The sequence below is a fragment of the Phalacrocorax aristotelis genome, chromosome 9 (genome assembly GCF_949628215.1).
Source record: "Phalacrocorax aristotelis chromosome 9, bGulAri2.1, whole genome shotgun sequence".
Taxonomy (NCBI): domain Eukaryota; kingdom Metazoa; phylum Chordata; class Aves; order Suliformes; family Phalacrocoracidae; genus Phalacrocorax; species Phalacrocorax aristotelis.
In genome coordinates this window covers 27,136,992-27,159,639 of record NC_134284.1, presented here as the reverse complement: position 1 = coordinate 27,159,639, position 22,648 = coordinate 27,136,992, and the positions used below count along the sequence as shown (strand labels likewise).

Genomic DNA, 22,648 nt, shown 5'->3' with positions numbered 1-22,648 from the left:
CCTTTCTACCTAAATTACTTTTTGATTCTGTGATCAGTGGCCATGAAACAGTGGTCGTACAGTGCTGGGTCTTGTTTGCTTCCAGATGTCCTAGCAGAATCCAGGCTTCGTGGCACAGAAGTAGCAGCCGTCAGAAAACAGTGAGGTAGAGCAAATGCAGTTGTAACCACTTGGGGTCAGTGGTAGACAGGAGAGGGACTGGGAGCTACCCGTCGTGGTGCAACTACCAGTTATCAATAGGAAAAGTGGGTCAGAGATGTACTTAAAGTCCCAGAAAGAGGACTGACAGGATAATGACAGTTGTCCAGGTGAAAAGGTACTCAGATAACCAAGAAACTTCTTGGAGATGAGAAAACAAGAAAGTAGATGCAGTTCAGGAGGAAAAAGAATGGGGTACAGGAACATGATGGAAGTGTATTTGACTGAATAGAAGTATATTAGTGTAGTGAAAACAGTCTGTATATGAAGACAATGCTTGTTTGCTGTAGTCACTTGGTTTAAATTATTTTTCTGCTTGGCATTTTACTTGGGGAGAATAAAATGTCAGTTTGTGGTCTCCTATACTATCATCTCTTTATTTTTCCTCCTTCTAATACTAAAATTGCTCCCCCAATTTAGAGAGACTGATACCAACAAGCTTTTTTCTTGATAGGTATTGATTGAAGCCTTTGCCAAGAAATATAAAGTGGAACCTGATTTTATGTCTCACTATGAAATTTAGCTTTAGTGTAAAAGAAACTCTTGTAGAGGAGGAACACTTCATCATCATCCCAAACTGGAGATTCACACTCTTGTAAATTTTCTTAGTCTTGAAACTGTGACCAATAGATAAAAGTTGAGAATTAAAATTTTGTGCTGATTAGATAACAGTAATAGAGAAGCTCAGTTCTGTTAAAGTGGCTCAAATGAGGCTTTTAGCAAAAATTTTACAGCAAGTAGTCCAACTGTTTTAGCTTCAGGAGACTCATACTTTCATGCTTGGGGAATTGCTCAGGAAAATTCCACTAACAGGTTAAAACTTTTACATATAAGTACACTCAAAGCAGTTTTTAATGGTACTGATTTAACTAAGGAGAATGTATGGATGCTGATGGTGAGTAGATAGCTATCTGATGCAGTCAGTCTTTGTATCCCATTACATTGTGGCAGCAGTAAAGCTATACTGCTTTTGAGTTCTGTGGTATGGCCTGTCAAATTTAGGCTTAGAGTTTAGACAGATTTACGTGTGATACCAAAATCCTTGAGTAGAATCGTATGTTATTCATTAGTTTTAAGCATTTGATCCATACAAGTGTGACTAGATATAAAGGCATTACACATCTAATAGACATTTTGACATATATTTGTTATTATATGAAAAATCACGTTTTTAAAATGTGTTTTAAAAAGCAGCTGATAAAGACATTTCAAAGATGGCTGAATGGTATTACAGGTATACTTGCACAGGCAAAATATTTATACATTTCCTTAGCTTGTCAGGAAAAGGTATGACAAAATCTAATTGTGAGGAAAAAGGCAAACAAGTTAAATTTTTAACAGAAGTAGTAACCTCAAGAGAAGATAAATCCATTATGTGTACTTGCTTGAAATTTCTCTTTTGAAATGTTGAAGGATAAAGAGCTTAGTCTGGAATAGAAGTTGGTCTTCAAACCTGGGCTTGCAAATTCAATTTAATATAAGCTTGTAAGTATTAAGTACTGTCTGGTTGTAACATTTAACAATGTGCTTTGAAGAGGCTGCCATTCGCATAAGACAGGTTTTAATCAAATTTGTTTAAAACAAATAACTATGTCAGTCTTGGAAATCTAGATTATTTCTGGGGTCTCACAGCAAAGTCTAAGCAAATAATTCTATTAAAAGATGATAAAAAGAAATTTAGGCAAAAGGAATTCGAAGAGTTTGCAGAGAAAAAAAATATTTTTCTGAAGAAATTTTATTGTAGGCATCCTGGAACATTTTGACCATGTGAAAAAGCCTAGTAATTAAATCAGATCCAAGTTTTTCTAATCTTCTGCTGCAACTTCGTCTGTTGCTTTTGTAAGGAGACAAAAATGAGTGTATCTGCCACTTTTACAGTCAAGGGTGTTCCCTTGTCTACCACATACATCCCTAAAATTATTTTTACCCGTCAGAGATGCGAGCTTTGCTGCCCCTACCGCAGCCTTCTGCACCATCAGACTTCTAGTTCAAGCCCCGGCTCAGTTTAATAGAGTTTGGATTCTCCTCAGACTGATACAGTTCTTTAAGTCTCTCTGAAGCATCTTCCCGACAGCTGGTAGTATCTTGCTCTTCAAAAAATAGAAAAACTAATCCAACTGAAGGGGAAAAAAATAATTAAATTAGGAATTAAAGAAATGTTACACAGTCTAAAGCTAATTTTAATGCTTACAAATAGCTTTTGAATTCTTGCTGGACTAGAAATCCCAGTCTTTTCACACCTCCAGTGAAGGATAGTTATGTAGCGTAACATCTCTGCAAGACTAATAACTCTCTGATCTCATAGAAAGAACTTCTACAAAACTGTAGGGAATTGAAATGGTCCAGACCTCATGCCTCACTCAGAGGCCTCTTGTAAACTTTTTTGGCAGATTCACATCATTCTTGGATTTGGAATGTCATGAACCATGTTTTGACATGTCTTGTACGAGCTCAGATAGATTTCAATCCATAATGGACAAAGTCACCAGATACTTCCATTTTGTGAGAATAATTTGATAAATTTCATAACACTTATTCTGTTATCATTTTTCTGTTATAATTTTAATTATGGTAGCATTAGTTTATTACTAATATTAGCTCTTAATATCTGACTTCATTTGTTGTAAGGAGTCTGAAGGTAGTTTGACTAATTGGGAACAGGAAACACACTTGGAACCCCCTTGGAACATTCTGAAAGGACTGTTTTCCTCCATGTCCTCTCCATGTATTTACATAATTTTTAATGTGTGTCACTGCAGATCCCAAATATTGATCTAGATGGCTGTGGGTATGAGAGAAACTCACAGTATGCAGACTTGTAGTATGCAGACATTATACACATTCAGTTGTAGTATACAGACTTTGTAGCTCTGCTGCGCTTCCAGGCATGAAAGATAGTTCTGCTCAACAAGTTTCAGGGAACAAAGACGTTATTTTCTAGTCCGTAACAGCCAACAGGTGGCTTCCCATTTTGCTGAGGAGGAAAGACCTAAACTGCACCATTTACTCAATGTACATGTTTAGTTTCCACTTTTACAGGTCTGACTTAGGTTTTCCTCAGGCATGGCTTTGCAGTTTTACAGCAATACTTAGTTGTAGAAGTCCATGGAGGGGGGAGGATGAGAAGTCCTGTCTGTTTATTTATTTAACCTCTAACTACGGTACCTATTTTCATATATTTGTATTGTGAACCTGGAGCAATAGAATTCACTCTTTTCCCTAGATTTCTAACTAAATGAAGCATGTGGAGAATTGCCTCCAGTTGCCACCGCACATTGTGATCTGAGTTGCTTGGACCTTATTTAAAGGTAGAAGAGTTTAGAATAAACAAGTGCTTCAGCTGATGCATAACATCATACACATTAGCTCATAAACTAAATGTTACTTAAAGAGTCCATTTGTTATTTTTCATGAAGTATTGCTGTGCTTTTGCAATCCTTATACCAGCACTGTAAACTTCAGTGCCTTTTGTCACAGTTGTATGCTTTTGCAGTCACATTAGTATTGTTTTTAGTTAAGCCAAATATTTTAATATTAAATTATTCTAAGGAAGATGGGACTTGTCCTTTCCTTTATTTCTGCAGTTCCTTACAGGAGACAGGTTAGGAAATTCACTGTGTCAGTGCAGAGCTACAAGTTCAATTGTGAAAGCTTGAGAGTTTAGACTACCCCTCTGTCTCTCTGAGCAGCTTTCAGTTCTGAGCAGGAGTCTCTTCTGGCACTTAGAAGGCCAACTATTCCTTTTCAGGCCACCTTTAGAGTTCTCACTTTTAAGTAGCTGTGTCATCTGCAGATTAGTGTTTCTTCTCCTCTTTTCCATGCTCTTTGTTTCTTCTTGTGCAGTGCTGCTGCGGCCTCCTTTCTTTGACACACCTTTTAATGTTCACTGACTTGTTCATTTACTTTCCTGTCCATCTAGCCTGTGGACAGCTAGCATACCTATTTCCCACCTTTATGTTTTTCCCAGGCAAGTGAACCTTTCCATTTCTCTGTTGTCTCTGCCCCTGCCTCTAGATCCAATTGTTGTTACGTTTGTTCCCCTGCAGTCTTCCTCAGATAAAAGCGGACAAAATGAAAGTCCCTCCGGCTAATTTAGGAGCAAGGGAGTTGAACTTGTTTTTCTTCTCATATTCCTAGTGGATGATCTTACTGTACAGCTCATACCTTTCCTTGCTTGCTAAAAATAAGCCTGTTCTTTATGCAGCTGGAATATTCACTGTATTGCGCTTGGACATAGAGTTCTTTAGTGTCCTTATGGAGACCCGTTTGGCTGGATCTCTTGTGTAAGTGCACTGAATCATGCTTGAACTACTTAAAAGAATGAAGAGAGGGTGAACTTGCGTGTCATTCATGAGCTTGACAAGGTAAATTACAGATTTTTATGGTTTTTATCTTCCACAATATAATATTTTTAAGATATATAAGAAATTGTTAATGGGGTTTAGTATTTTCTTTGAAGTTTATTATTTAAAAATCCTTGGGTCTGGGTTTTGGCTTGCTGCAGTCTTCTCTGACTTGCAGCTTCTTGATATAGCAATTACATTCTTTAGCTTTATTGCTAGCTCATGTATTCATCTTGTTGCATGCAAGATTTAAGAAAAAGCTGAAGTATGTAGGGAAAAGCATATAGCAAACACTGGAAAGATTATTTGCATGAGATTGTGGTATCTGTTCTGACTGTACTGTTTACATTTTATCTTAGGCAGCCTCTGTTAATAAAGAAACTCTTAAATTTCAGCTGCTATGGCTTTCTGTCACTTTAAACAGTAAAATTACAAAAATTAATGATTTTCCTGATCTTTTTGGCATTCAGTTTTTGCACTGAGTTGGTAATACTACAAAAATAAAAACTGAACAAATACTTCATGAGTTTTTAAAGCTAAATTGTATGATTATCTTTTCAGTTTAACATAACTGTATAAGAAATATGTATTGCTCAACACTTTCCATTGAATATGAAAAGTGCAATGAATCAAGCCAATTGTAGCTGACAGCTGGCTTGATCTTGCCATGATTAGGTCTTTTTCTGCTGGCAAAATCCACTAGACTTTTCCATTAGCTGATTGTTGATGAATGCAGAGAGACAGTTTTTCATATCGTTATCGAATTTGGGGAACACTTTATTTCATATTGAATAAGATTAAAAAATATCCTACCTCCTATTGACTGAGCCAAAAAGCTATGCAGGAACTCATAAGATTTGTACAGTTGTCAATTTGGCTTTTTCACAGCAAACCGTTAAACAATTAGCGTAGACAGAAAGTAACAGAAACATGCATTTGAAGTGTGTTGAAGCAGGGCAAATGTTGACAGCCGATGGGCAGCGCTGCAAAATAAAGATGTGCTCTTTTACAATTACATGGGAAAATAGTGAACAGGTAATTAATTACTTGTCAGAATGTGTTAGTTTTACACTTTAGTGGACATGTTATTTAAAGACTGTGTAGCTTTTGCACTTTAATACAAACAGTTGTGGGTTTTGTCACATGACTGGAATGCAGACCAGTTTGGGTTTTGTAACTCCTTATCTCTTAATTGAAATTCTTTGTTAATCAGATTTTGTTAGATGCGTTTGCTATCATTTAAGTTTTAAGACCCTATCAAGAGCTCATTACTTCAAAATGTCATGGCCATCTTTTCCTTTTAACAACTCAGGTCTTATGGGAAGTGTAAGTCGTACACTAAGTTTCACAACATACCTTTCAATTACAGGATAATTTTTTCCAGTACTTACATGTTTTGGAGATGTTTTATTATACTGTCCTCATATAAACAATATTACATCACAGAAAAACTTCATATTGAAACAGTTGCTTAAGGGAAGATTATTTGCACATGTGCATTTTCAAATGCACATTTGATGCTAAACCTGTTATTCCAAGTAATGATAAGTCCATCTTAACCATGCTTAACTACCCTGTCAGAATAAGATACTGCTGTTCTAAGAGCCCCAGCAAAATATAGTTCCGAGGCTATTTTTAAAGGACCCTGGACAGTGTGTTTTCAATGTATTGTAACATGTCTGTTACTCAAAATTACCCTGAAGTTTTGTTCATAACTGATCTGTTATTTCTGTAAGAACACATAGTTTCTTTTAAGGTAATTTTACTTTTGTTAGGAGTACGAGGTTGGTATTTTGATTCAAATCAGCTACTGGGTATTTTAGCTGGTACTAAAGTAATATAAACACACTTAAGATTTCTCTGGCTGTTAAAAGTGACTGCAAGGACAAGGAAAAAAGTAGTATTTTAAACAGAGTTCCAAATACTGCTTTTCTATACTGTAGAAGTGATTTATAAGCAGTTTATTTAATATGTAGCAGATGCTGAATATATGATTAAATCCATTTCTAATTCTGAAACTATTTTAACATTTTGATTTTTGTTAAGTTCCGCCTTTTCTTAGCTGCTCTGTGCAAAATAGAGGACAGCCTCACTTGTAAGATTTCTAAGAAAGCAATACGGGAAACAGGAAATCTGGAATCTGGCTTGTACTGAATAGACTTTAAACATTTTATTATACAGAGTGACTTATTAGCATCAGTAAGTTGGAGGAATTGCTAACAAGGTACTGTAATTTGAGAGAGGTTAAGATTTTATCAAAGATAAGTATGTGAGATCCTTCAGCAAATTGTAATACAGTTGAAGCGTGTTTATTCTAAGAAATCATTGATGTATTTGCAACAAATAAAATAACATTACAAATGTCTCACTAAAGTTATCAGATACCATTAGTAACGTTAATTTCAAGATCACTGGATTATCAGGAGATAGCACATGCTAGGTATGTTTTCCTTTAATTCCCAATATTCTGGTTGCCTTTCCTGGGTTTAATTAGCTTGTTCATTTCCATTAAGCTAAAAAAGGCAAGTGCTATTGTTATTGGATTCTTTAAATGGATTTCTGCTATCGGCATATTTCTGACCCAATTAAAAAAAAATGCAAGGCAGAGCTGTGGATAAAGCCATTAAACTGGAAATAATGTCATCCAGCTCAGCAAAACTATTTTAGTTGAAATAAAACCAGATATTTTCTTTCGGTTTTGTTTGTTTTTGTTGTTTGGTTGGGGTTTTTTTGTTTTGTTTTTAAAGCATTATGTATGAGTTTTCACACAAGATTTTCAAGCTTGTCTTTGTTGTGCATGGCACTAGGATCAGCTTTTATGGAAAAGGTGGTCAAAATCCATTAGAATTCTTAAATTTGGTGATGTATAGGGTCAATATGTTTCAGAAATCTAAGGCGGTCAGAATCGATTATCTTCAGCAGATGGTCCTGTGTTCTCCTCTCATAGTCCTCAGACAGCACAAGGAGGCCACATACACTTCATATAAGACCTATTTGATACAGAATTGGTATAATAAACTACTGGAACTTCCACCTGTTTTCCCCATCACTACTGTTGCGCTGAGGACAGGTACCCCAAGTGTGTGCTGGCTATTCTTATCAGCAACCTTTAAAGCTTTGTTGTCAACTGGGCTAGTTGAAGCATCGCCTAACCTACGTTATATTGAATGAGACTTAAGGCAGAAAAGTTAGATGTGACTGATGGGCTTCTGCTGCTCGTGTCCAAGTTAGCATGGGAGAATTGGGAAATCTTTTGCTAGATTCAGTAGGCAAAGCAAGCTGTTGCTTTCTTTCCTGCCCTGGCGGTTTGGTAGTTGTGCAGCCAGAGCTGTAGCACTTCGTTTGCTGTAAATGCGACACACAGGAGGAAAATACAGCGACGGCTCACTGAGGTGAGAGCTCCCTGGTTTGGGGAGGCTGAGAATAGTCAGAGCCCTGGTCCCAGTCTAGAATTCATTGGCTGGTGAGTGCTCCAATCTACCCCGTTCATTTTACAGTTGTCAGTCTGCTTCATTCTGGGAAAATGGTCATTTATGTAATATGCTTCACTTCCTTTGTCCACATGCTCGTATACCTAGTCCCAGACCTGTCAGTTCTGTGTTTGTCACGTAGCTTTATAGATTTCTGGGGTTTGACAACTCTACAAATGTAAATTTCTATTCTGGAATTAAATTTTATACTCCCTCATTTGCTCTAGGAAGGAACAGTGACTTAAAACTGCTATAGATCATGGAGAACTGAGTCTTTCAGTAAATGCAGTAAAAACAGAGCATTTCTATGTAAGCATTTTAAGCCTTCTCAGGAGCAACTTGCAGTACCTTTCTGGCCTTTGCTGTCCTTTCCTGTTAAGATGGTGAAGATGAGTTTTTTTCTTTACCCCATAGCAAAAGTTGGATGCCTCGTCAATAAATCCTATATGGGGGAGTAAATTCTTTAAATCATGAGCTCAAAGGGGTCGATTATTGGAATTTTCTCTCTCTGTTGCAGTTTCTGCCTCTAATTCAGTACTGATCTTGCCCTCGGTTTGTGGGTTTTTTTGGAGGCGTTGGGGTTTGTTTTTGTGGTGTGTCGTCATTGCCCTGTCATTGTTCCTCCCCCCCGCCCCACTATCTTTAGCCTTTGATACACTGGTGTTGTCCCAACCTTGAATCAGAGTGTTTTCTTTCACATTTATTCTGGCTGAGAATATGGTTACCTTCCTTTATCATCACAAATGTTTTTAGGAGCGGGTCATGGAGGACTTCAGAGAAGGATTGATTTTATATATATAAAAACATATTATTTTTAAATATTTTTATATATAAATTTTTTTTAAGCTAAAAAAGGCCATTTGGCCAAAATGTTCCTTATCTGTAGGACAATTTTAGAATGGCAGCCTATGTAAGGAATAAACAGTGTAGCTGGGTTGAAGGCAGGATATATACTGAATTATCTTTAGTGGCTGCTCTGTATTGGCTTGTCAATAAATTAATAGGTGGTTGAAAGTAGTGGGATAAAAGCAGAAACACTTTCTGGGTAGCCCTTTTGATGGCCGAGTGAGAAGCAGCCATTCTGGGCTCCAAGGCAGAAGCTAACACACAGACTTCCTCACCTCCCTGCAGGCTGGCTGATAACATTTTATCTAGGATCTGCTGGACCTTGGCAATTGGAAGTTTAACCTCAGAATCGTCTCTGACTGTGACAAGAGAGAAGGGTGGACCGAAGTACTGATAGAGAAGTAGTAAATGAGGGAGTAAGGATAGAGGTGATGGAGGTGAGTGATAGGAAAAAGACTAGAAAACAAGTGTGAGAGAGTTCATGGTACATGATTCATTGTACAAAAATACACACAGGAGAAGGTGGAGCTTGGCTAGTTCAGGAGGTTCGAGGTACTTGAACCCTACACTTTCTAGTGCAGGGTGTTGGGAAGGGAACTGAAGAATTGTGTGGGAGATGGGTGTGAACACCTATCTTAAAAAGAGGGAAGCAATAGATAAGAGAAGTTAATGACATGGTGGCTCTTGCAAACCTAGAAAAAGATTTCAAGAGATAGCATGCAGGAAATTATTGGTAAATTCTTGTACTGCTCTGGTTTTCTTTTCCAATTGATCAGTTGCATTTTGGTTTACACTGGCTATTTGAGTGGCTAGGCATTGCTGAACCTAAAAGTTATATTGCCAGTCATTATGGTGGCCTGAAAAGCTTTTGACTCTTTGTTGTTTCCCTTTAAAGCTCTTATTTCTGAAATCGTAAGTCTCAGGTGTGGGTTTGGTATATGTTTCATTATTATTTTCAAAGTAACTTCCTGTTCATACTAGTGCAAACTTTAGAAAATGGTCCAAAATAAGTATCTTCATAGCTTAGATGTAGAGGCAAAGGAATGCATAAAATCAAACCACATCCTAATGATAATCTATTTTAAAAGATCAGTCTCATGGGGTTTTTATTTTAATATTGACATAGACTCCTCTTATAAGATAGTTTCCTGATGGGAGTAAAGGCAAAAAACCACCAGAATCTGCCCTTATTGCTTACATGTCTTGACTACAGTACACTTCACTTGTCAAAGAAATATTTTGAGTTCAGGTGCAATATTTCATTTACTATTGTGGGTTTCCAATGAGTAAGGCATTTCATAATAGCTCAGAAACACGTAGGCTGAGGAGTTTGTGATGATAAAACAGCATAGTGTGAGGGTAGAAAGAAAGGAGAAAATGAATTTTCAGAGTGACAAGACTAATGTGTAGAATTAAATATTAAAGGAGGTTCCTTTTCTTAATTAAATGCCTATGGTATGACTTGTTTTGAGGCAGCTTGTAAACTGGTTCCCAAACTATTTAATTACTACTGTACCATTCATCTTACCTGTCTCAAAATATTAATCATCAAATGGTAAAATATTAGTCTGTAGTAGGAGGGTAATGTCAGAAGCTGAAACTCCAGTTCATTACAAACTGTCTCTCATCATGACCTTTTAAAGTGCATGCTAAACAAAACAAATAAATTTTTTTAAAGATTCTTGTCAATATTAAGAAATTAGGGAATATAGGTGTAAGGTATTCTTGCCTGTATGAGACATACATAATACTTCCTTAGTGCCTAATAATGAATGCAGTGTTTGTTTTATAGCGTTTTATTTAGGAGTTCATCTCTATGTGTAAATGCTTCTGTGAATCAATGAAAAGAAATTTACAGTTCAGCAAAACTGTCTGCTTTGATGTATCACCATGTGGCAAATGAATCTCTGGAATCTGGAGGAGTAGATATTTGTAGTGGCTTCTTCCTCCTTTAGAAGGTAGTTCTGCAGGAGGTAGGTTTCTATTGCTGTGGGAGAAAGGAGGAGGTTTGGACCTTAAATGCGATAGGCTCATGTTTGTTATGAGGTGAGTGACTTCATGGACGAAATTGTTAATAACTAGTATGAACAGCACAAACTTAAGAATCTGAGAAACCACCAACCTCATTAAAGAACTGAGAAAATGTAGTGTTTTCTTTGCCTTCCACAAGCTGAGGTTCTGAAGGACTGAGACTGACTTTTTTCAGTGGTGGTATTTGCATACAGATTATTACAAGCAGACTCCACTAATATGAAATGCTCTAAACAAATTGATTTAGTAGATCTCGGCAAGAAAAAGATTCAATGTTTTTCATGCTGTTTCAAAAATTATGCCGCCCTGTTTTGGATGTGAAATCAGCAACAGTCTATCTGAAAATAATTGATTTGATGTTGAAGAGGAATTCTGCTTCGTCTGTTTACTGCTTTTGCCATGTGGATGAAGAAGAACAAACTGCGAGTGAAGTTACAGGTTTAAGACTTTGTTTCCTCGGCTGCCTCTTCTTTTCTTTCCTAAGTCTAGTGCAGTTATTTTAAGTGAAAGGGACACTTTACTGGTATTCAGTGAGGTGAACATTAAAAGACTTCTCATAGAGTGTTTATATTTAAATGGTTAATTATCACTGTTTCCCATGTTCTTGTGCTTTGCCATGTATGAAAGGTTTTCAGACATTACCCTTGCTAAATGGAACATTTTACAGTAGTTACCTTGTTCAAGCAGAGGCTAATATTTGCGGTCATCTTATAATTAATCTTCTATAGTTTACATAATACAAAATAATGCAGTACTCTTTTTAGGCATTATATTATATACTTTCATATATGTTTATTTAAAGCAGTAGAAGTTCTGGGTCTTTGGATCAAACTGTTTTGTTTCTGGTGCTTTTACAAACCCGTTTCTTATTGTCATTTTGCCTTCCAGGTTACATTTTTCATTTAGAAGATCTCTCAGTGAAATGGTTTGGTTTGTTTCTTGATTTTGGGTTTGGTTTTTTTTTTTAAACCTTGAAATATGTGCGACCCCTATACAGATACCGCTTTTTGAGTCTGGATATATTTTTAACAAGATTTGTTAGCAAAAAAATCTCTTTCTTGGACAGTGTTGTATTGAAAATTACTACTGGAAATGGAATGAGCTATCAATGTTGTTAACATGAAGTGATGATCAAAGCAGAAAGGAGGGGAGCATTGGGAAGACTTTGCGTAGTCTAATGCAAGTTGTATGTTTTTGAAACAGAGCATATCTGTGTTGAGAAATTATTACCAATTCACACACACCCCCTTTTTTACTTTTAAAATCAGTGATCCAGAAGGAAGCTTTCAAGCCATTCTGAGCCCCTGTTAAGAATTACCTACAGAAGCAGATTTAGGTTTTTCTGGCAGAAGGTCCTGCCACAGGAAGTCAGCAGAGCCTGATCATGTTCTGGGAGCAGCATCTGGTTTTTCTATCTTATTTTCTTGTCTCAAGTGAGCACATTTAGGTTTGTGGATGGCACTTGGAAAACCTTCCTTACTTTCTTACCCAATTAGTGCCTTTCAGTCTGCAATTAATAATAAAATGTCTGTCTTGTATGCGCTTGTGGCCACTAGCTAATAAATCAAAGTTATTTGGCCTTAAAGAATATTGTGAAGGACTCTTGTCAGTCGTAAGTCATGCTAATAAAAAAGTATACACTACTAAGTTCAATCCTTTTTTTTAATTACTGTGTTCACTAACAAAGTGTTGAAATAGAGAATTAGTGGATTTTGCCTTTTGTTATACTTCCATTGTTCTGAAAAGCTGTAGCTGTAAATAAATACATAGATTTATTTTTTTTAATCACTTCTCTAACATAAGTGGTTTTCATTACTGTTGACTAGTAAGAGGAGTTTCAGTTGTAGTATCCAGTAAGAACTATAATCCTGCTCCATAATTTCAGTAGGAAATGTTCAAAGCAGGACAATAACTTTCTCAGAAATTTTAATCCGACATGTCTATATCATGTGTCTAGGATGCAGCAACTTTAAGTTAGTGTTCAAAATCTGGCTCGTTTTTGTGTCTGACCTTGAGGTACATATCGTACCTGAAAAATTGTGTGCAGAAACATGAAATATTAATTGGGGTTCAAGTAAGGAAAGGAAAGAAAAAAAGAGGGAAAAAAAAGGAAAAAGATAAATCAGTTATTTTAAAACAAATATTATTTTCCTTTCCTGACTGAAGCTTAAAGAAACCATTTTGTATTATGCATTGATTGGAGAACGGACACTTACTTAATTAGGAATTTGATACAGGAAGATGAAACAAGCCATTCAAAGTGGCTGAGATACTTCAGTATCAACAAGATATTAGAAGAGAACTTTACATTTCATAGAGTGAAGTACAATTATCACAGGGGACACGTCAGACAAGATTACTGGAGAACTGCATTGGAAGTCAGTAGGGCGGGCCCAGAAACGCCGAGCCACTAAATCAGCATTAGTCTGGGATCGGGTTTGATCAGATCTACAATCTGATGCTTGACTGATTGGGGTGGGGAGGTGTTTGGGGTTGGTTGGTTGTTTTTTTCTTTCCTTTCTGTGTGTCTGTAAAAGGTTTAGACCTCATTCCATTTTGTAAATGTTAATTTGAAACAGAGTTTTATTTATCAATATATCCAAAACATTTAGTTCTCTTTTAGTTTTCAGCAGTATTGGCTATATTGGGGGTAGGAAATGATGTAATTGTAATTTGTTCTACTAATAGTGTAGTAATGTATTTTAGTGAAAATACTACATTATTTATTGAAATATTACAATGCAGTAATCCAGCTTTTATGTTGATTCAATAAATTGAGTGAATTACATGTAAATACCTTGAAGCCGATGTTGGGCTATGCTGAACTTTCTTGCTTTCCAGCATAAATTTGCGAAGGCCGGTATTCTCTTTCTGTGCAAACTCTGAAGTTGTGGGGTTTGGTTTTCTGAGGAGCAAAGCAGGTATTGGGCAAGTGTCAGCTTCTGGAATTTGACTTGTTACACTGCACCTTCTTGTGATTGCATAATAAAACATGGTTGAAGTAATTTAATGTTGAGATTTAATTTATATTTGTTGATAGAGCTATGAATAAACTGAAACAATACGTTCATTTTTGAAAAACAGAAAATATTCCATCTCACACACTGTCACAGCATTATATAAACTTTGAATAATTTTCAGTAATTGGCCCTCTACTCCAGTTTTGTAAACGATTGGTTAGTTTTGAAATGCAAAAGGAGTGATAAAGGCGCACTAATATCTTGTCTTTTCATTCAAAGTTCACTCAGTAATAGCTACTTCCTTATCCAAAAGGGATCAACTTTACTTTGCTTCACTTCGTACAGACTGTGTTTCACAGATTTTTACCTTAAATGCTCCAATCTGCCAGGAAATTTCACCGTCTTTGGATGTGAGCTTAGTGACAGCCTTTGTCTAAGCCTTGATCTAAGGGTTCTCATGTGGTCTTGTCTTGCGCTAGGTAAAGCAAGCGATAATCACCAGTTAAAGCTACCAAGGCAGTTACACTGAAAGTGTTAGGAAAGGAAAGAAGCTTCAGATTCCAGATACTGCTTAAAATACCTGCTTGCATGTGTGTTTTTGCATGTGCCATACCAGTACAGTGTACCAGTTCTGCAGAACATCTTAACAGAACTGTATTAAAGGTAGTATAAGGCATTTTCTCTCTTGTTTGTTTTGTCTCTTAGTGTTTTGCTCTTTCATCTGCTTTTCCACTTTTTGCTTTTTCTGTCCCTGGTATGTGATTGGTCTCTCCCCATCCTTTCTGCTCTGAGATTTCTTACTCTTTCACAGGTATCTATCATTATTCTTCCTCCAAGGACTGGGGAGGAGGCTTTAGCCTTCCTCTGAGGAGTGGAGCTTTAGCTTCTATAGTCAGAACATGTAATATACTTCAACATATTAATGTAACATTTTGTATTCTGCAGGTTGGGAATCCACGTGTTGAGCTCACTCTTTCTGAACTTCAAGATATGGCTGCCCGACAACAGCAGCAGATTGAAAATCAACAGCAGATGTTGGTTGCTAAGGTAATAATTATATACAGATCATAATACGCATTTCCTTCAATACATGCAAACATAGTTTCATGGCTACAGGAAAACAGGCTAATTCATTCTAGATGAGCTCAAGAAAGAGCTTGAGAGATCCATTGTTTTACCAAGCTAATCTTAATCTAGGCAATATACAACACTTCAGTGTAAATGATACTCTAACAGCCTATGTCAAGCCAAGCTATGTGTCTTTATAAAAATATTGCTAGGTTTTATTTGTCTCTTTTGTGAGGCCCACTTCACGATCTGTGATAGACAAGGTTTGACTCTATGCTCATTGTTAGTAGCTCATTCACTCCAGTATAGTAATAGTGGTGTGAGATGACACTATGCCCACTTCGTATATATCCATTTATTACATTTCCAGAGTCTCTGACATGTAAGTATCTGAGTATGTTTTCACATGGGGAAACATGGGGAGTGGGTTTCATGTTTTTGACATTGTTGTAGGTGTTCTAATACACAGTATGTGTTGGGTGCTTGGAGTACTTAGGAATCAACCTATTGATTCTGTTGTTCATTTTTGGTGGAAATAATGTAGAAAAAGAAACATTACCTTACAGTAGGACAGCTTGTTTAAAATGGTCTGCTGGACATATTTTATTATCTTTGGGAAGCTGGATAACAGCGTTGGAAGTTCATTTTGCAACAGCAGAAAAAGTGTTAGTAGCGGCAGAAAACAAATGCCAGAGGAGGTTTCACAGATGTGTTTGAATAAGTGTTTGGGCTAGGGCTGCATTTGTACATATATGTAAATTTGGTATTTGGTCTAAAATATCTTGAACCACTGCTCTAAACCAGATTTGTTCAATTAATGTTCAGACTTTTTCTAGGAGGACTGATTTTAACATATTTTAACTAGATATAACTTTTTCTGGTTTCTGGAAGTAAAAAAACCCACTGATCATAGTGGTGGCTTTCTCTAAGTTAACTTTTCTTTTTAAAAAAATAAATGGGTAACAGGTACCTCTTGTCTAAAACCTCATTTTGTCAGGAACAACGGTTGCGTTATCTGAAGCAGCAAGAACGTCGACAGCAGCAGTCTGTTTCTGAGAGTGAGAAGCTTCAAAAACTTAAAGAACGTGTTGAAACACAGGAGACAAAGCTGAAAAAAATCCGTGCCATGAGAGGACAGGTGGACTACAGCAAGATAATGAATGGCAATCTATGTATGTGGAATTTTTAAGTCATTTATGTAATTTAATTTACTATTCATTGCATGACTAGTAAATAATGCTATATTGCTAGTCAATATACCATTGAAGCAAGATTTCAGATAGAATGGTTTTTTTGTCTTAGAGGGTCCTGTGTTTCTATGAAATTTGTATATGATGCAACTTTTTCTTTGTTTTATGTCATCAGGCATAAAGTCAGAATAAGTCTATTCTATAACTATTAGGAAATATGACTGTTAGTAAATTCCCAACACATAAATATTTTCTATGTGCATGCATATACTAGATTTAAAACTAATGTGTTGTATTTATCAATACCTGTAGAATTTAAAAATTCACTTCTGCTTTACTTGATTGGTTTTGTTATTTTTATTTTGTTAATTTTAGCAACTGAAATTGAGCATATAAGTGCCATGTTCCAGGAAAAGCAGCAGGAGCTACAGGCTGCAGTGTTAAAAGTGGATCAACTTACTCAGCAACTGGAGGATTTAAGGAAAGGAAAACTGAATGGGTTTCAGTCTTACAATGGACAGATGACAGGACCTGCAGCAGTAGAATTAAAAAAGTTGTATCAAGAGCTACAGGTAAGTAATGGAGAGATGCTATTGGGATGGTAGCTGTAGATTACAGAAAGTTGTCTGTGACATCTTGTAAAACTGGTGTATTGGAATGCTGTAATGTGTGAGGTTGTAGTTAGCATATAACCCTCTTTTAAAACAGAATTTCATTAGCTTTAAAAACTATATTTGTTGTTGCTCATATATATAATGTTACAAAGAATAAAAATTCCTTTCAGTACTTTTCTATTTTGCAAAGAACTGGGTGTAGCAAGCTCACTTAGGTGTCATCTTAACTTGGAGACATTACTGGACAATGAATAAAATTATATTTAAAATATATTGTGAAAATATAACTATAATATCTGGTGTAAATAAGCAAAATACATAGGAATTAATAACACATTTTAACAGAACCACCAAAACCGTAAGCTGCACTGCATTCACTACACTATATAGTGCACTATAGGTGCAGTATATTCACACAATATTCCCTATATCACTATTATATATCTTTCTCCAACAAGGTTGTTACATCTGAAGTGTAATTCTCACAAGAGTAACGACATATTCCATTTACATTGAAGTTTTGTCCAGTTGGTATGTTTAAAAGTTGTGGAATACTTAATTGTGTGCCAGTGTGTCAGGATTTGAGGGCTCTCTTATTTACCCATGTACTTTATTGTGATCAAAGCAACAGCTCTAATACATACTTAATATTTCAAAATTAATTTAAATTCTAAAATCAGTCTCACTTACTTCTTTACGTGAGCGAATACAGCATACAAATTAATCCATCACATGTTTTCATGAATTAGGAATGAGGGTCCTTTTTCCCCTCTTCTTCCACTTTCCCCATTTATACAAGGCGAACAGAATCGCAGAACAGTTTGGGTTGGAAGGGACCTTTAAAGGTCATCTAGTCCAACCCCCCCTGCATTGAGCAGGGACATCTTCAACTACAGCAGGTATCTATCTACCTTTTGAGTATTTCTAAGAGCAAAGATGCTTAATAGATTAAGATTTCTTTCTTGTGCTTCACAATGATCCCAAACACGTTTATCAAGACTTTGCCTCAGTTGTTTTTTTTTCATGTAACATTACCATGAAAATTGGAACACTGAGACAATACTGTCAGAGTTATTGAAGGTATGAAAAAATGCCAATGAGAAAGCAAGAGAAATAATTATAAAGACTGTTATGGTTGATTTAAACCATAAAGGTAATCCGCCTCCTAATCTTACTGGAAACCTGCTGTGACGGTTTCAGTTTAATCCCCAGGTAGAGAGGAAAGTCTGTGCCCAGTCCCTGCACTTGTTAACTTCCCATCCAGACATCAAGAATTTTCATGTGGAACTGGAAACAGAATCAATAGCATAATTTCTGTTACAAGTTTTATATTGCTTAGTTCAAATATCATGAAAACTGTATTGGTGGTTAAACATAACTTCTAACAAGCATTTTCTGTGACTTGAATTTTCATGGTGTAATTCAATTCTGAAATGTCTTTATGCCTAGTTCTTCAATCCATTTGCTATAAATGGGATGCAGCCTACATGTATTTAATAGGCATCCACTAGTTTATTAGGACATTCTTTTGCTGCTTTCTTCAAAGAGTTGTTTGTGGTTGCAAATATTAATTTGGCAGCCTGTGTGGAATAACAACATTAGAGAAGGCAGAACGTAGCTCATCTAAGTTGTTTTGGGTTTTTTAACACTGTACAAAAACAACTTGACAAAGACAAAATGAAGTAACTGTCCTAATGAGCACTTTGGGGTTTTTTTTAAGATTCGTAACAGGCTTAACCAGGAGCAAAACTCCAAGCTTCAGCAGCAGAAAGAACTCTTAAACAAACGTAATATGGAGGTGGCTATGATGGACAAGCGAATCAATGAGCTGCGTGAACGACTATACAAGAAAAAAGTTGAGGCACGTCAAAAAGAAAACATTCCTGTAAGATAAACTGTTAAAAGGGCCACACTTTAGTTTATCAAGAGCCTATAAAAACTACATAGAATCTCACTTTTTCTGAGCTGAGTAATACAATTCCATCTAAAGAACCTATTTTAAAAGTAGCAGGCTTCCTAAAACTATCTTGCAGTTTTTCCTAGATACCAGGTTCTGTTAGACAGAATGTGTTTCCTTTTATTTTTCTTTATGGCGCAGACCATACTAAATTAAAAATTATAGTAGTTTATATTTCTAGGAAGGAAAGTGCAATTATGGGCTGTCTTTCAAAGCATGAAAGCATATAAAGTTTGGTTTTTATAAAATATTGATCTTCCAATATGGAAAGTTTATAAAAATATAAACGGCCTGATAAAGTTAGCCTTGACAGTTGTCTGGAACTTCGAAAAGAAATCAGTTGCACAGTAGACCTCTTGTCTAAGGACCAGAGATATCAATTCTGGATTCCCCTACGTATTCCTAGCGGGAGGTATTGCTTTTTAAAAACAAACAAACAAAAAACCAAAACATATTTGATCATTTAAGAGCTCATTTTAGCCTATTTGCCTAAGAAAGGCACAATGAAAGAGACTTTGTACAGATAAAGGTTTCTACAAGAAATGTGTGCTGTGGCTGAGAAATTGAATTTTTGAGTTGTTGATTTTAGGAAATAAAATTTGTTACTTTCTACTTTTTGGGGGGGTAGAAGCATGCAATAATGTAAATTATTAAGGTTTCTTAGCTACAGTGCATCATTCTAGATAATTAAATTTAGACCTCTTGTTCACGCACAAATCCCTAGATTAAATGGAAGTTCACATTTCAATTTGTCTGATTTCTGTAGTTGAATCGTATAAACGGAACTTCATCACCCCAGTCATCCCTGAGCGCCTCAGGAAGGGTGGCAGCAGTAGGACCTTACATCCAAGTTCCAAGTGCTGGCACTTACGCTGTACCAGTAGATCCAGTTAAACCACAATCTCTCACCATTGCTTCTAGCTCAACACATGGAAGATCAAAATCTGGTAAGCACTTAAGTGTGGTGTTTAATAATACACATCATTTGGAAAGGGACAATAAAGAAAAGGAGTAATCTTAGGAGACCCGGTGTTGGCATAATCTCTGTCGTGGAAGGGGCAGGTTTTAGATATCTTGATATTACTCTGTGAATTGGACATTAGCCATTTGATATGAAGCATTTTTGCCTCTTTCCATGAATTTTTATTAGAAGACTGTTTTTCTTCAAAGTTTACTAGCTGGTACACTGCTAAAAGGTGCACATGTTCCTTCAAAGATTCTTTGTTCCGTCTTTAATAGCTTTTCAATTAGTTTGTGTGTTTGAATATAATAATGAAATCAACTCTGTGGCAAACTGTATTATAGACAACTATTTACAGTATGTTGATTTTTGTCAAGTAAAACGAAGCTAGTGAATAAGTAAAAATAATATTACTTCTCAGAAGGAGGCCAAATAGGAAAATATAATAAAACTATGGGAGGTTTTTGCTCCAACATATGAGAATTTGTGGTGCTTGAAGCGTTTCTGAAATGGAATAACCTTAGCATTGTGGTGCTGTTTCCTTGTTTCTGCCTTCATTAGTGAAGGAGCTGCCCCTCCAGAGTACTCCCCAGAACTTGATGTCCAAAATTGACTGCCATGTCTCCCATAATTAATAATACCATCTACATTATAAAATAGAATTATTTACATTGGAGACTAAAGGAAGCAGGTTGACATTTGTGCCTCAAGTTCTCATTCTGGCAAAGCTTACCTCTCTGCTTACATCTTGGCAAAATCAGTATTCTTAAGAAAGGCTTAGCTAGGAAACATGCATCATACAAATAAAAATGCACGATTCCATGGGTCTAACCACAGGACTTAGTTTATCTGGTCACCTAAGGGAGATCTAAAAATGAGATGATCAAAGCTTCAGCAATATTCACATACGTTGCAGTACTTAAAACTGAATGCTCCAGCAAAGCTTGCAGCATGCTTCCAAATGGGGAGGAAGGAAGAGATGGAGGGAAGACAGTCTGAACACCTCTGTAGGAAAGAATGACAGAAATGCCCCCCCAAAAACCCCAAGGTCAGGGAGTAAAACTATCCAAACCGAACGTAAAAAAAATCCCAGTCTTTTCCATTGTTACCAGTGACTAACAATACCTTTAGTTAATTCAAAGGCTGTACAAACCCCATCACTGGTTTTACGGAAAAGTCCCAAGAATATGGAATGACTCAATTGCAGGGGGAAGTGATAAATTTGCAACAGTTTTTTGTTTTCAGACATGTGGATTCCTCTTCCAAATATGGGAAAGGACAGTTCATAACTTAAGTTCACCAACCAAAAAAAAAAACTATTTTGTAAATATCAACCTCAGAAGATACACATACACACTTCTAAACCTACCTCAGGGGGTTACAAGGTCTCTGAATGGTGACTTTTTAATTTTATGAAAGTAATTATTGTACCTTAGGACTGACTTTGCGTTTATTACTCTAAATGTGCTTGAATAAAGTCCTATAAAATAGATTTATGTAAGGAGAAGCTTATATGCTCCCAGGAAGAAAAGAAATTGCACGGTTGTTTATTTTTTTAATGTCATGCTTTTATTTCTCATTATCTGAGTGTTCCTGTTCTAATTTCTCCATTGTCATTGTTATAATTTTCCCACCGCTTTTTTTTCTTTCTTTTTCTGTGTAACTGGATCTGCCTTGGTGTGTCCAGTAGAGACAGACTGTGGGTGTGTGAAAAAATCTCCAGACACCTGGAAGGTTTCTGATTTAGACATAATAGTGGATCCTATTCTGTCACCTCCCACTTCTCTTCAGTCTGCTGTTCACAATGTCATCCGCCTGGCACCTACTGTCTTTGACACCCAGCACTGTGAGTCCGTAGAAGCTCTCTGGCTAGCTAAGAACTCAGTTTTTAATATGGTCATCTGAGCTCTTGCATACAGATGCATATTAAACAGCATCTTTAGAACTTGGGTTGTGGTCTGGCATGCAGAAGATGCTGTTGAAATGTAAAATTGTTGAGAAGTTACCTTTCATCTTTGAAGGAAACAGAATTGTGGCAAACTCATCCCTGGAGTACTGGAGTGGTCTACTAGGGATGAGTTTTCTTCACTGAAAAACCTTGAAATGTTCTAATTGTTATTAGAAAATTAATGGTAATCACCAAAGCATATTTTAATATATCTCAGATTAGATAGATGCATTACATACAGGTTTAGCTTGAGTTACTTTGGGAAACTGAGTTTCCATGTTGCACTGGCCTCAGGGTTGGGATAAAACCTCACTGTCCAAGTCAACAGCAAGAACCTTACTGACTTCCATTGGACAAAAATGTTACACTTGATTTGCACGTCACTTGTTATATTGCACTTAAGTATCCTGGATCCAGACCTACAAAAATTTTAGGTAAAATCAGAGAAAACCCACAAACCCTTTTGTGTCTGCATGTCACTGTCTTATTTATGTAAATACAAAATGGATTGGTGGGAGGTGAAATACACTGGGTGTTACTTGGTTTTACAAGGGGCAGACAAGAGGGTACATTTGGAGGAGAAAATGAAATCAGTTGGCTGAAACAGCCATGGGGTGGCTGAGAGCAGGAGCTAGTGAGGGCTTGTCGGAAGGGCGTTGCCATCAGATGGGCAAGAGTGGCTGGGACCTGCTCAGTCTAACCAAAGACAGCAGAAGGCAGACGCTGTTTGGTTGCCTCCTCGTAGCACCTATCACTCAGCCGCTGGTGCCATATGCTGCAGCTGCAGATTGCAACAGCAGCTGAGTTAAGCGCATGAGATTCAGCTTGGGTTGTGGGAGTACGTGACAGGTGTGCTCACAAAAAATGCATGGTAGTGGACGAGTCTGCCAGAGTGTAATATGAAGGACACGAAGGTGGGAACAGTTACATTCCAATGTTTGTGTAAGTAGAATGAAACAAGTTAGAGAGAAGAGAGAGTCTGAATTTATTTCCAGTCTGTTACCTCAGAATTTGGGGATGAACATGCCAATATTTGGAATTCAGAGGATTACAAAAAGTTTG

The 22,648-nt window shown here is 36.6% G+C and overlaps 1 protein-coding gene across 6 annotated transcripts in view; it reads left to right on the top strand.

Annotated features, from left to right (window-relative positions):
• The window catches only part of PPP1R13B (protein phosphatase 1 regulatory subunit 13B), a 73,043-nt gene that overhangs the window by 39,373 nt on the left and 11,022 nt on the right, over nt 1-22,648 (top strand). For 2 of the 6 annotated variants that reach the window (XM_075104010.1, XM_075104007.1), the window contains exons 5-9: nt 14,794-14,895; nt 15,914-16,088; nt 16,482-16,678; nt 18,441-18,605; nt 19,444-19,624. In XM_075104010.1, coding sequence (XP_074960111.1) covers nt 14,794-14,895; nt 15,914-16,088; nt 16,482-16,678; nt 18,441-18,605; nt 19,444-19,624 — 820 coding nt within the window. Of the gene's footprint in view, nt 1-10,827; nt 10,904-11,223; nt 11,327-14,793; nt 14,896-15,913; nt 16,089-16,481; nt 16,679-18,440; nt 18,606-19,443; nt 19,625-22,648 lie in introns of those variants that run through there. The other 4 variants (XM_075104011.1, XM_075104008.1, XM_075104013.1 and 1 more) reach the window with 3 other exon arrangements.